The sequence below is a fragment of the Oryctolagus cuniculus genome, chromosome 7 (genome assembly GCF_964237555.1).
Source record: "Oryctolagus cuniculus chromosome 7, mOryCun1.1, whole genome shotgun sequence".
Classification (NCBI taxonomy): domain Eukaryota; kingdom Metazoa; phylum Chordata; class Mammalia; order Lagomorpha; family Leporidae; genus Oryctolagus; species Oryctolagus cuniculus.
Window position 1 is genome coordinate 23,626,183 of NC_091438.1, and position 13,409 is coordinate 23,639,591.

At 50.3% G+C, this 13,409-nt stretch overlaps 2 protein-coding genes across 2 annotated transcripts in view; both read right to left on the minus strand.

The window, feature by feature from the left end:
• The window catches only part of LOC100344022 (gastrula zinc finger protein XlCGF7.1), a 37,193-nt gene that overhangs the window by 14,991 nt on the left and 8,793 nt on the right, over positions 1–13,409 (minus strand). The gene's annotated exons all lie outside the window — the stretch shown is intronic.
• Positions 1–13,409, minus strand: part of ZNF775 (zinc finger protein 775) — a 26,110-nt gene continuing 12,701 nt past the window's right edge. Inside the window, exon 5 of the mRNA XM_070076769.1 lies at positions 1–2,120. Within this exon, the coding sequence (XP_069932870.1) occupies positions 553–2,120 (1,568 nt within the window). The 3' untranslated portion in view covers positions 1–552. The remainder of the gene's footprint in view (positions 2,121–13,409) is intronic.

A 13,409-nucleotide genomic window follows, 5' to 3' on the forward strand; every position in this document is an offset into this window, starting at 1 on the left:
TTTCTTTCCAAAAATATTTTATTGAATGTCCATGAAGTGCTGGTACTGTCCTTGAGCTGGAGATGGCATTGCCCCTTGCTAGCCAGTCTCCACTTCCACTCTTGGAATCAGTCTCCTTGGACTCTCCCGGGGAACAGCCCCCTGGCCATCCTGCAGGCCAAGTGTGACTGGCTGATGCTGCAGCTGACTGGTCCACACTTGGGCCACTTCATCCATGAGTCCCTCCAGAGCGCCAGCAACTTCCTTACTCTGAGCCACCTTAAGAGGCTAGCCGGGCAGCCCTAGCCCATCCTGGATACATCCAGGCCCGGGGTGAAGGCCGTTGGTTTTTACCTCCTCCCTTGGCCCTCAGCACATCCTGGGACCTTTTCCTGGCATCCCTTGGGATGGTGCTGGAGTTCTGAGTGCTTGAGTCTCAAGGAAACCACTTTTTGATGGGGTCTCACCTGCGAGGACCTAATGGCTAGCATTCCCCGCCATCCTAACTGCCCACGCGCACCCCTGTAAATATCCCCACCACCATCACCACGGGGCTGCCTGGGACCAGCTGCACTACAGAGCCTCCTCCTTGGCTCCGCGGTGAACGCGCTGGTGCTTCAGCAGGTGCTGCTTCTGACTAAAGCCACGGCCACAGGCAGTGCAAAGGTACGGCCGCTCCCCCGTGTGGTTGCGCCGGTGTCGCGTCAGGTTGGGCTTCTGGCTGAAACGGCGGCCGCACTCCGGGCACGGGTACGGCCGCTCGCCCGTGTGGATGCGCTGGTGGATGGTGAGCGCCGACCACCACGAAAAGCTCTTGCCACACTCGTTGCAGATGAACTGGCGCGGCTCACCAGCCCCTCGGCCCCACAGCCCGCCCTCCGCCCCTTGGGGCCGCTGAGCACTGCGCGGCTGCGCGGCCATGCCCAGGAGATCCTCAGCCTTGGGCTCGCAGCTCGGCTCTGCACCTGTCACAGCGGGCACTGGGCACGGCAGCTCGGCGGCGGCGGCGTGAGCACGCAGGTGGGCGCGCAGTGCCGCGCGGCTGGGGTAGCTCTTCCCACAGCTGGGACACGGCGCGGCCTGGGCGCCCGGCAGGTGCGTGCGCTGGTGCTTGAGCAGGTGCTGCTTCTGACGGAAGCTGCGCCCGCAGTGCAGGCACGGGTGCGGCCGCTCCCCCGTGTGGTTGCGCAGGTGCCGCGTCAGGTTGGGCTTCTGGGTGAAGCGGCGGCCGCACTCCGGGCACGCGTAGGGCCGCTCGCCCGTGTGGATGCGCTGATGGATGTTCAGCGACGACCACCAAGTGAAGCTCTTGCCGCACTCGTTGCAGATGAACTGGCGCTGCTCGCCGGGACCCGAGGGGCCGGGACCTGCAGTCCGTGTCCCCGGACGGCCCCACCAACCCTGGCACAGCCCCAGCCAGGCCCACTCGGGGCGTCCCCGCGATGGCCCTGGGCGCAGGCGACTGGCCCGGCGCGCCGCTGAATCCCGGAGCAGCTCGTGCAGACTGGTGCGCGCGCCCTGGCGGTCCCGGGCGTGAGCGCGCTGATGGATGCGGAGGCCCACCTGGTGGGGGAAGCAGCGCTCGCACTCGGGGCACGAGTGGATGGCGGGCCGAGAGTGGGTCTTCTGGTGCTTGAGCAGGTGCTGCTTCTGGCTGAAGCGCCTGGCGCACTCGGGGCAGCAGAAGGGCCGCTCGCCGGTGTGGTGCCGCTGATGGCGCGCCAGGTTCGGCTTCTGGCTGAAGCTCTTGCCACACTTGCCGCAGAGGTAGGGCTTCTCCCCGGTGTGGGTGCGCTGGTGAATCTTAAGGGACGACCACCAGCTGAACCTCTTCCCGCAGTCCAGGCACACAAAGTGACCCTCGCCGGCAGAAAGCGCGGGGATCAGGGGGCCGGGGGCTGCGCCAGAAGCCCGGCCTGCCAGGCCCCCATCCTGCTCAGTGGGAGGGACCCACCGTGGACCACCAGTCTCCTCCTGCCCCCTCAAGGCTCTAGGCTTCCCCGTGGTCTGGCATGGCGAGAGGCTCGGATGCTGGTGGAAAATGTTTTCCTTGTCCTTCTCGGAGAGTTCCGCCTGCGGCGCCAGCGCCTGCAGCAGCCACTCGGGCTTCTCTTGCTTCATCTTCATCACCAGCCCATCATCTGCCAGAGGTCAAGGGGAGAGGATGGGGAGAGGTCACTCCTGTTGGCAGGACAGAGGCGAGCAGAGGGGTGAGGGCTGCAGAGAGTCGCAGAAGAGAAGGATGCAGACGGAAAGAAAAAGATCACTGGGCAAGAGCAAAGAGAGTAGGGGCGGCAGAATGGACAGTGAAGCTGAGAAGAATGAGAGGGAAAAAAATCTGAGAAAGGGGAGATCAGTGCACAGCCGCCACTGCCAAGGGCATGGGGCCCCCACGCATGGGCTGCCCAGCCCTCTCTACCCCCAGGACCAGGGGAAGCAGAGAAGATGAAAAATCTAAGCTAGGCTAGGAGAAAATGTCCCAAGTTCATACCCTCCCCTTTCTGAAAGGAGGGAGGTGCTGAGAGCTTTCCAAGCGAGGGTATGCCCAGTCCCCCACTGGTTAGGGTGACTGTGGGGAGCAACTGAGACTAGACTAAGTTACTGGAATTAAGACTTATTCTATGCATCTGCTCTCCCACAATATGGCGCTGAAAGGGAGCAAACAACCTCTACGCAGCTGCCTCTCGCCAGTTTGACTGATAAGCTGCAGGAGCTAATCCTGCTCCTGATTGGAGGAGAGCAGCGTGCTCGGCGCGTGGGTAGCAGAGTTGGGATTGGTGGAAGAGGACTATAAAGGACGAGAGAGACAACATGCACTAGGAACATCTGAAGGAACATCCAGATAACATCTAAGCAGCCCCCGAGAAAGCCGGCCGGCGGTGTGCCGCTCCTCCGAGGAAGCGGGGAAAGCGGCGGGGGGTGCCGCCCCTCCACGGATCCGTGGAGGGGCTGGCAGCAAACCCAGGAAGGGCCGAGCAGACAAAAGAACAGTGCAGGGTTCAGTGTCGTTCCTCCGTGAATGGGGGAGAGACAGTGACCAGACCCCAGGGCACTGCCTCAGCTGCTCCACTGGCTGGGCCCTGTCCCAGGGCAGTAGCCATGGTGCCTGAATACCTCACCTGTTGGGACCTCAGCGGCTTGGCAATCTCACCTTTCTTCAACAAAACCAAGTACAAGAAAGTCAGGCAGAAACGGCCTCAGCACCCAAGATGGGTGTTGCTTTGCCTTAGTGTTAAACCTGATCTACTTTATTCACAAGAGGTGCACATGCACTGCCCCCAGCCCACCTGTCACACTAGCCCCAGGCCCACAGGGCACTTTGTTTCTGAGCTGGGGGACACAAGAAGCCCTCAGGGGAAACATCTGCCACAGAGGGGGAAGAATGTTCACACCCGTGCTATGGCTCCATGTAAGGAAGATGCAACGCTGGCATGGTAGCCCGCAGTTCAGGTCAGGATGATGCCCTGTGCCAGGATGCATTTGGAGGGGACTGTAGGTGCTGACCTTCTGGCAATGTCCCTTGACCTGGGTGCTGGTTACAGGACTTGTTCACTTGATAATAATTTACAGAGCTGGTGGCCTTTGTACCTTTCTGTATGTGTGTTATATTCCCTTAAAAAGTTTATATCCAATAAAAAGTGCAATGAAACAGTTGTGAGCCAAGAGAAGACATCCTCAAACAACAGAGGTCAACATTGCAAGGACAGCATAAAGGGACACCATAAACATAAAGGGAATAGGAAGAAGGTGTTAATACAGACAGACACAGATCATATCCGTCTACAGACGAAGGGAATACAGAGATACTGAAAGAATTCTGAAAATACTAAAATACCAATCCAGGTTTCTACCAATAAACATGAATATATAAAACAGATAATTATGTGGGAAAATAAAAATTAAAACTGACTTGAGTTGGTACAAAACCACAAATAATAAATGATAAAAGTGTCTGAAAAGAAAACCAAAATCCTGCCTCAAAAGTGAGTACTGGGGGCAGGGGGGGTTAGCGTTGTGGCCTAGCAAACAGGTAAAGCTGCCTACTTGCAGGGCTGGCATTCCATATGAGCACGGTTCTAGTCCCAGCTGCTCCACTTCTAATTCAGCTCTCTGCTCTGGCCTTGGAAAGCAGTAGAAGATGCCCCAAGGGCTTGGGCCCCTGCACCCACATGGGAGACCCAGAAGAGGGTCTTGGTACCTGGCTTCAGATCAGTGTAGTTGCAGCCGTTGAGGCCATTTGGAGAGTGAACCAGCTGATGGAAGACCTTTCTCTCTCTGCCTCTGCTTCTGCCTCTGCCTCTCTGTAAAACTGCCTTTCAAATAAAATAAAATAAATCTTAAAAAAAAAAGAGTGGAAAACTTCATAAAATCCCATGATAAAAGTCAACATCATATCCTCTCCTCTGGAGAGGAGGGATAGAGGAAGAAGAAAGGGAGGAAGGAAGGAAAGTCAGTGTTACAAAATCAGGAATATGGAGAAAGTTCCTTAAGTTGACCAAGGTTGTATACCCAAGGTTACAATAAATGTTATAACTAAAGCAAAAGATTATCGTTTGGGGCTGGCACTGTGGTGTAGTAGACTAAGCCTCTGCCTGCAGTGTAGGCATCCCATATGGGCACCAGTTTGTATCCCGGCTGCTCTTCCTCTGATCCAGCTCTCTCCTGTGGCCTGGGAAAGCAGTGGAAGATGGCCCAAATGCCCTGCATTCATGAGGGAGAGCCGGAAAGAAGCTCCTGGCTCCTGGCTTCAGATTTGCACAGCTCTGGCCATTGTGGCCATCTGGGGAGTGAACCAGCAGATGGAAGACCCTTCTCTCTGTCTCTATCCCTCTCACTGTAACTCTACCTCTCAAATAAATAAATAAAATTGTTTTTAAAAAAAAGTATGTCCTTACAAAAATTTGTGCAGAGATGTTTGTAGCCACATTATTCATAACTGCCAAAACTTGGAAGCAACTTTGATGTTCTTCAAAGGATAAATGGATAAAGAAAGTGTGGTACATCCAGACAATGGATAGAAGGCGATGTTACAAAGTCACTAAGAAACACGTAGGTCCCCTAAATGAATGTCACTAAGTGAAAGAAGTCAATCTGAAAAGGCCACATAGCATGTTATCCCAACTATATGATGTTCTGGAAATGGCAAAATAATAGGCACAATTCAACAAAACACCAGTTTGGGGGAGAAGGAGGGAAGGATGAATTGGTGCAACACATGGCGTTTTAGGGATAAACTATTCAATGTGATACTGTTAATGGTGGATACAGCACATTCAGCTTTTGTCAAAACCCCATACAATGTACAACATCAAGAGTGAACCCTAGAATAAACTACGGATATTAGATAATTGATAATGTGCCAGTATTCATTCATAAATTTGGGAAATGTCCTAATAGTAAATATGAATAATAAACTTGTAAGGGGAAACTCTATATTCTCAGCTAGTTTTCTATAAACCTAAAACTGCTCTAAAAATAAAGTCCATTTAAGGGAAAAGAGAAACCTTGACTGATGCCATTTTTGTTGGAATGGTTGCTCCACCATAAGCCTGTTATGTGAGGTCACAAGTCAGATTACCTCTACCACCATCACCCCCCCAAAAAACAGCTAAATGCAATCATTAGAACAAATAAGCCAACAGAAGAGAATATTCTGATATATGATAGAAGATGGCATTCCAAGCCAATGCAAAAGACTGGCCTAATCACAAGTTCACTATCTGGGGAAAGGAGAAAATATTTTAGATTCCAAGTGCATACCATTATTTAAAAAAAGTATTCATTTATTTGAAAGGCAGAAATACAGAGGGAGAAAGGGAGAAAGGGAGAAAGGGAGAAAGGGGGAGGGGAGAGAGAGAGGGAGAGGGAGGGAGGGAGGGAGGAAGGGAGGGAGGGAGAGAGAGAGATCTTCCCTCCATTGGTTCACTCCCCAAATGGCCACATCAGTCTGGACCTGAATCCAGGAGCCAGGAACTTCTTCTAGGTCTCCCATGTGGGTGCAAGGGCCCAAGCACTTGAACCATCTTCCACTACCTTCCCTGGTCATTAGCAGGGAGCTGGATCAAAAGTGGGAGCATCCAGAACTCAGACTTAAACCAGCGTTCACATAGGATGCTGGCACCACAATATTGGCCCCAGTGCATACCATTTATAAAAATCATTTCCCAGGGCACCAGATTCTGTCCCGGTTGCCCCTCTTCCAGGCCAGCTCTCTGCTGTGGCCAGGGAGTGCAGTGGAGGATGGCCCAAGTGCTTGGGCCCTGCACCCTATGGGAGACCAGGAGAAGCACCTGGCTCCTGCCATCGGATCAGTGCGGTGCGCCGGCCACAGCGCGCCGGCCGCGCCGGCCATTGGAGGGTGAACCAATGGCAAAAGGAAGACCTTTCTCTCTGTCTCTCTCTCTCACTGTCTACTCAGCCTGTCAAAAAAAAAAAAAAAAAATCATTTCCAGGTGGATTTAAGTGCTGGCTTAAATAAGGAAAACAAAGGTATTAAAAGCATTAGAAAGACCAGGTAACTGTTTAGAATCTACAGGTGGTTAAAGCTTTCTTAAACATAAAAACTAAATGTAAAGCACCTGTTAAGTCAAATGGACATGACAACTCAGAGCAACATTTTCCAATAGGGCTTCTGGCAGGTATGGAAATGTACACCTGAGCTCCCCAGTGCAGCAGCCTCCAGCCACACATGGCTACTGAGCTCTCAAAATGTGAACAGTGTGACTGAGGAGCTGAGTGTGTTTTTTATTTATTTAACTTAAATTTAAATAGCCATATGTAGTTAGCTGCCACATAGTGAACAATCAGGCCCAGGAGAAAATATGTACAAATATAACAGACAAGCAGCTAATATCCAAATATATTGACAGTTATGATGAAAAGTGGCCCAACCTCACTAGTCATCAGAAAATTGAAAAATAAGAATGTAGCATTTTTTCAACCATTGCACTAGCAAAAATGAAAAAGATCAATAATATCCCCATATCACATTATGCATAGAAACTACATTGGAAAACAAGGACACACATGGTACTCTGAGGACATAATCTGGTTCAGGACAATCTGGTGGTGCTTATTAAAATTATAAATGGGGGCTTGCATTGTGGCAAAGGGGTTTGAGCTGCCACCTATGACACCGGCATCCCATACAAGCACAATCTGAGTCCCGGCTATTCCACTTCTGATCCAGCTCCCTGCCAATGCGACTGGAAAAGCAGTGGATGGCCCAAGTGCTTGGGCCCCTGCCACTCATGTGGAAGACCCAGATGGAGTTCTGGCTCCTGGCTTTGGCCTGGTACAGTGCTGGCCATTGTGGCCATTGGGGAGTGACTCAGCAGATGGAAGATGTTTTTGTCTATCTCTTCCTCTCTCTGAAACTCTGCCTACCAAATGAATAAAACAAATCTTTGAAAATAAATAAATGTCTAGAAACTTCATCCCTTCCAGCCACTCTAGATGTTTAGCTGAAAACATACTTGCATGTGAATGCAAGGAGAAATGTCCAAGAATATTTACCAAAGCAAATATGTGATTAGCAAACAATGGAAAACAGCCTAAGTACCCACAAATAATAGTTTACAAAAATTACCACCACTTTCATAATATAGAGCAGTATGCAGTAATTTGAAAGAATGGAAACAAATAATAAATGCTGATATAAAGAGATTTCTAAAATATTTTAAGACAAAATAAAAAACAAGATGAAAATCATCGGATCCCAATTTATGATAAATAAAACTATATGTCTCTATGTATATATATAAGGGTACTTCAAAATGTTCATGGAAAATTCAATTAAAAGATAAGTTTATTTTGATTAAAAAAAGTTGAAATCCACGTATAATAGATTTCATGTTTTTCCATAATATGTATTTTCCACAAAATTTTTAAGAGTTATTTATTATTATTAGGATCTCTGTCCTTAATGTGTTCTACTATGAAACTTAAAAACAACACTACTAGTCGAACAATACCCTATACCTTGTGCGGTTGTGTGAGTCCAGCCTGTTGAAATCCTTGCTTAGTATATACTAAGTTGATCTTCTGTATATGAAGGTAATTGAAAATGAAACTCGATGAAGGGCGGGATGGGAGAGGGAGTGGGAGAGGGGAGGGCCACGGGAGGGAGGGAGGTTGGGGTGGGGGGAAGCCACAACAAAACAAAAGCTGCACTTTGTAAATTCACATTTATTAAATAAAAAAAACTATATAACAAACAAACAAAAAAAAGAAACAGGAAAAAAAAAAAAGAACTTAATACTTTACCCTTTTAGTATTTTTAATGTTCTACTTAAAACTATTGGTTGAACTCTGTAATTAATACACAATTACTCTTAGGTGTTTAATTAATGCTATAACTAGTACTCAAATAGTATTTTACACTTTGTGTTTATGTGTGGGTGCAAACTGTTGAAATGTTTACTTAATATATGCTAAATTGATCTTCTGTATATAAAGATAATTGAAAATTAATCTTGATGTGAATGGGAGGGGAGAGGGAGTGGGAGAGGGGAGTGTTGTGGGTGGGAGGGAAGTTATGGGGGGGGAAGCTATTGTAATCCATAAACTGTACTTTGGAAATTTATGTTCATTAAATAAAATAAAATATAAATATTAAAAAAGAGTTATTTATTTATTTGAAAGAGTTACACAGAGAGAGGAGAGTCAGAAAGACATCTCTGGCTGGCGCGCTCACTTAGCTAATCCTCAGCCTGCGGCGCCGGCACCCCGGGTTCTAGTCCCGGTTGGGGCGCCAGATTCTGTCCCGGTTGCTCCTCTTCCAGTCCAGCTCTCTGCTGTGGCCTGGGAAGGCAGTGGAGGATGGCCCAAGTCCTTGGGCCCTGCACCCACATGGGAGACCAGGAGAAGCACCTGGCTCCTGGCTTCAGATCGGTGCAGCGCACAGGCCACAGTGCACTAGCTATGGCAGCCATATAGGGGGTGAACCAACGGAAGGAAGACCTTTCTCTCTGTCTCTTTCTCTCACTAACTCTGCCTGTCAAAAAAAAAAAAAAAGAAAGAAAGAAAGAAAGAGAGAGAGAGAGAGAGAAAGAGATCTCTACCCACTGGTTTACTCCCCAAATGGCCATGATGGTTGGAGCTGGGCCAGGGTGAAGCCAGGAGCCCAAAATGCCATCTGGGTCTCCCACGTGGGAGGCAGGAGTCCAAGTGCTTGAATCATCTTCTGTTGCCTTCCCAAGCACATTAACAGGGAGCTGGATTGGAAGCAGAACATCCAGGACTCAAACAGGTGATATGGGGCTCTGGCATCGCAGGTGGGGCTTACCCACTACGCCATGATGCTGGTCCCCTCCGTCAGCTTCTGGGAGTCCCTTGTATGTGCATTATTCAGTACAATGCACGTCAACCTGAAGATGCAGGCCGCCTGCTGAGGGGATGCAGACAATAACAGGGCAGGGTTGGGACATCCAAAGGAAACCCGGCTGCATCTGTGTGGTTTGAATCTCTGTGAAAACATTTGCATTTTGTAATCTAAAAATCCTTACAATTTATAAAGATATAAAGGACAAACGAAATCCTCATTTCTAATCTAGCGGCCTTTTGTTCTAGGGCCAAAGAGTTCCAGTCCCCTTCATAGTGTTGGTGATCATCACGGGGGTGGGGAGATCATGTGATGGGATTTTAAGGTGCCAGTTCTCTTGCTGCCTAAACAACTCCAGAATGACTCCCCAACTACTTGGTCATAAGAAATTATTTTAGGGGCTGATGCTGTGGTATAGTAGGTTAAGCCACCACCTACAGGACTGGCATCCTATATAGGCACCATTTAAAATCCCAGCTGCGCCGGCGCCGTGGCTCAATAGGCTAATCCTCCACCTTGCGGCGCCGGCACACCGGGTTCTAGTCCCGGTTGGGGCGCCGGATTCTGTCCCGGTTGACCCTCTTCCAGGCCAGCTCTCTGCTATGGCCAGGGAGTGCAGTGGAGGATGGCCCAGGTGCTTGGGCCCTGCACCCCATGGGAGACCAGGAAAAGCACCTGGCTCCTGGCTCCTGCCATCGGATCAGCGCGGTGCGCCGGCTGCAGCGGCGGCCATTGGAGGGTGATCCAACGGCAAAGGAAGACCTTTCTCTCTCTGTCTCTCTCTCTCACTGTCCACTCTGCCTGTCAAAAAAAAAAAAAAAAAAAAATCCCAGCTGCTCCACTTCTGATCCAGCTAGCTCCCTGCTAATGGACCTGAGACAGCTGCAGAGGATGGCCTAAGTGCTTGGGCCTTTGCACCCTCGTGGGAGACCCAGATGAAGCTCCTGGCTCCTGACCTCAGCCTGGCCAAGCCCCAGCTGTTGTGGCCAATTGGGAAGTGAACCAGCGGATAGAAGACTTCCCTCTGTTCCCCCTCCGCCTTTCTCTGTAACTCTGCCTTTCAAATAAATAAGATAAATATTTTTTAAAAAGAAATTTTGATAAGAGTAATAATTTTAACACAAAAGTGGTGATTTAAATTATAGACTGGCAGGGCTTGAACACCCAATGAGTTTGATTATGAGTGTGTCCTTAACTACTCCGAAATGTGGGCCAACTGAAGTATTAACAACACTGTGTATCCAATGTGGCAGCCTGGGAATTCATCCAAAATAGACTCAAACAAGAAAGGCACTACTGTTCCGGAGTGACAGGGTAACCAGCAGTGCCTCCCAGGAGTCACTGTCTCGCCTGGTCAGACTTGGCTCTGGCAAAAATCAGACGGCTGCCCTCTGCTGGAAAGATGACCCTGAACCTGAAAGCCCCAGGAGGCCAGGACAGGCTGAAGGGCACGGGGTGAATAGAAACCAAGCACATGCCCCTGGAGCCTGAACCTCAACTCCAGCCAGTCCCAGGGCACATGCCCCCAGGGCTCAGGTATTGACACAAAGCCGCTGGTTTGCCCTTGGAAAGGAGTCCGGATACCACAGCGATGCTCTTCTGTCATCATACAAGGACGCTGTGTTAAGTCCAAAATGGTTCAGATAAAATAAAAAAGGTGCTAAGTGGGGATTATTGCTTCATGGCTGCAGAGTTCCTGGGGTGATGAAAACCTCCTAAAATAGATGGTGGTGATGGCCTCACCACACTGTGAATGTACTGAATGTCGCTGAACATGATAAATTTTACCTTATGTATTTTTAGCACAATGAAATAAAAATTAAAAAGCACTTAAGAGGCAGATATCTGAAAACTGCAGCCCTCCAGAATGAGTCATGCCCTGTGCATGGGGCCAAGGAGAGGAGGGGGCTGCAGCCCAGGTGGCGGCCCCCCGTGGGGCTGACAAAGGACCCCCGTGCTTCAGTGGTAACTAGGCTGTTTTTCAAACTCTTCCTTAAAACAACCGGGCTGCCTCAGAAGCTACAGCAGGAAGGACAGAGGGGCCTGACTCTGCCTCTTACTCACAGAGCTGCCTCACAGCTAATTAGGATCCCACGTAGGTATTTATTTACCTGGGGGAGAGGGCTGGTCTGCGGGCAGCATTTGGAGCATGCGCCCTAAGTTTTACGGCAATTACCCTAATATCCACGGCACCCCTTGCAGCCTACAGAATGCCCTGTGAGTTCCAATGTGAAACCTGCACATCCACTCTGGCTTCTCCAGGGGACGACCAGCGGGGCCAGAGGTGAGTCCATGCTCATGCAGGGGTCAGCCCCGGACAGTTTCCACATGAGCCTGCCACCATATTTCTCTGTTACCCTGTTGCCTGGTTTTCTCCTGCCTTAGGTCCACAGGCACGATTTTTCTAGGTGGTAAGCCCCCCTGGGGTGGGCAAGGGAAGTTAAGAAGCACATGCGGCACAGAGGCAGAGCCCCAAAGGTCAGCTGGGCCTGCTGTCCACGTGATGACCAGTCAGCTTACAAGGCTGTGAGAGCAACCCACAGATGCCAGCAGCTGCCACTGCTCCCGTGTGGGAATGCTGGGGTGGGGGCTTCAGCCAAGAGCACATGACCACAGGCAAGGATGCCAAAACCAACTGCTGTACTTCATCACACACCCAGCTCTGATAAGGACCCTGACCTTCCATGACCCCAGGAAGCTGCAGTGGCCGGAAATGAAGATACTTTCCCCCCACAAACACAGCAGGGCTTGCTGTAACCAGCTGTCCTACCTAGCATGCTAGTTTTCCAGGTTTAATGAACAGAACTGCCCTGAACTCACTGTTCTACCACTTAGAAAACAAACTTCAGTTTCTATACTGTCTCTGTGTGTGTGTGTGCGTCCTGGCAAATTAACAGACTGGGCTTTGTCTTTTTTTTTTTTTTTAGCTCCATAGCCTCTGACTTTGTCACATTCCTTGACATTCTGACAACTCTTTCCAAGTCCTGGGCCCCCTGCAGGCTCCTCTACCTGGTAGGTAGAGGAACTGACTAATGGCAGTAAATCCTGTTCGGCTACGGGGAGGCCAGGGCAGGCAGGCCTGGGAGGAGGAAGCCCCCTTCTCCACCTTCTTTCTTGACTATGCTGTCTCTAGCCAGATGGTTCTCCGTCCCTGGGGACCTCCCAAGGCACCAGCAAGGGCCACGTCCCTGCCCTGCCATCTGTGGGTGAGACAGGAGGAACTGAATCAGCCTATGGGGTGAGCACAAAACCCAGGATCCGAGCCCCTCCCATCTCATCCAACCCACTGCCTCTGTTTCAAAAACCTTTTACATTCATGCCCTCGAATGAAATGTGCAGGGGTTTTTAATTGCACGCATACCTGCTGGGCAGGTAAAATAGGCATAATTCCCATTTTAGGAAGAAGAAACTAGGCCAGAGAGGGCCCCTGCTGTGCCCAGAGCAGCAAAGGCACCTGAATGGCAAAACTGGGCAAAAACCCAGCAGCCCCCTTCTAAAGTCCAGGTCCGTGTTCCAGCACAACCCTTCCAGGGTGCGAAAGAACAGCTCAACCCCATGCAACACCATCTACACAGCCAGGCAGGGGGGCTTGCCCAGTCCCTAGTGTACTAAGCTGGAGCTGAGCTTTTATTTATTTATTTTTTTTAATGCTCTAGTCTTCTGACCATTTTATTTCCTGTCTGGCTCCCTTCAGGCCTGGAATAATGGCAGATGACAGATGATGCCACTGCTGGGATGCTCCAGGCCTTGCCCTGGCCACCCTCCCGGCCCCCACCTCGTCATCTCTGCCTGGCTCACCCCCTTGCTTCTACTTAAATGTCACCTTCGCAGAGTGGCCTCCTATACAACCACAGCCTGACACCACCTCACATTGCCTCTCCACCACATGACATGATCTCCACTTGTCTATTTATTCTCCACCATCACGTGGACAGGGCATTTTCATGCTCGCTGCTGAATCCCCAGGGCCGAGGACACTGCCAGGCAGGGAGAGAGCACTTAACAAATGCAATGCCTGCCTCTGAGCTGCAGCTCAGGGATGGGCCTGCAGCAGATTCATGGCTCATTTTACCCATGCTGGTGCTACAGGGCTGTCTCTCCTAAGGCA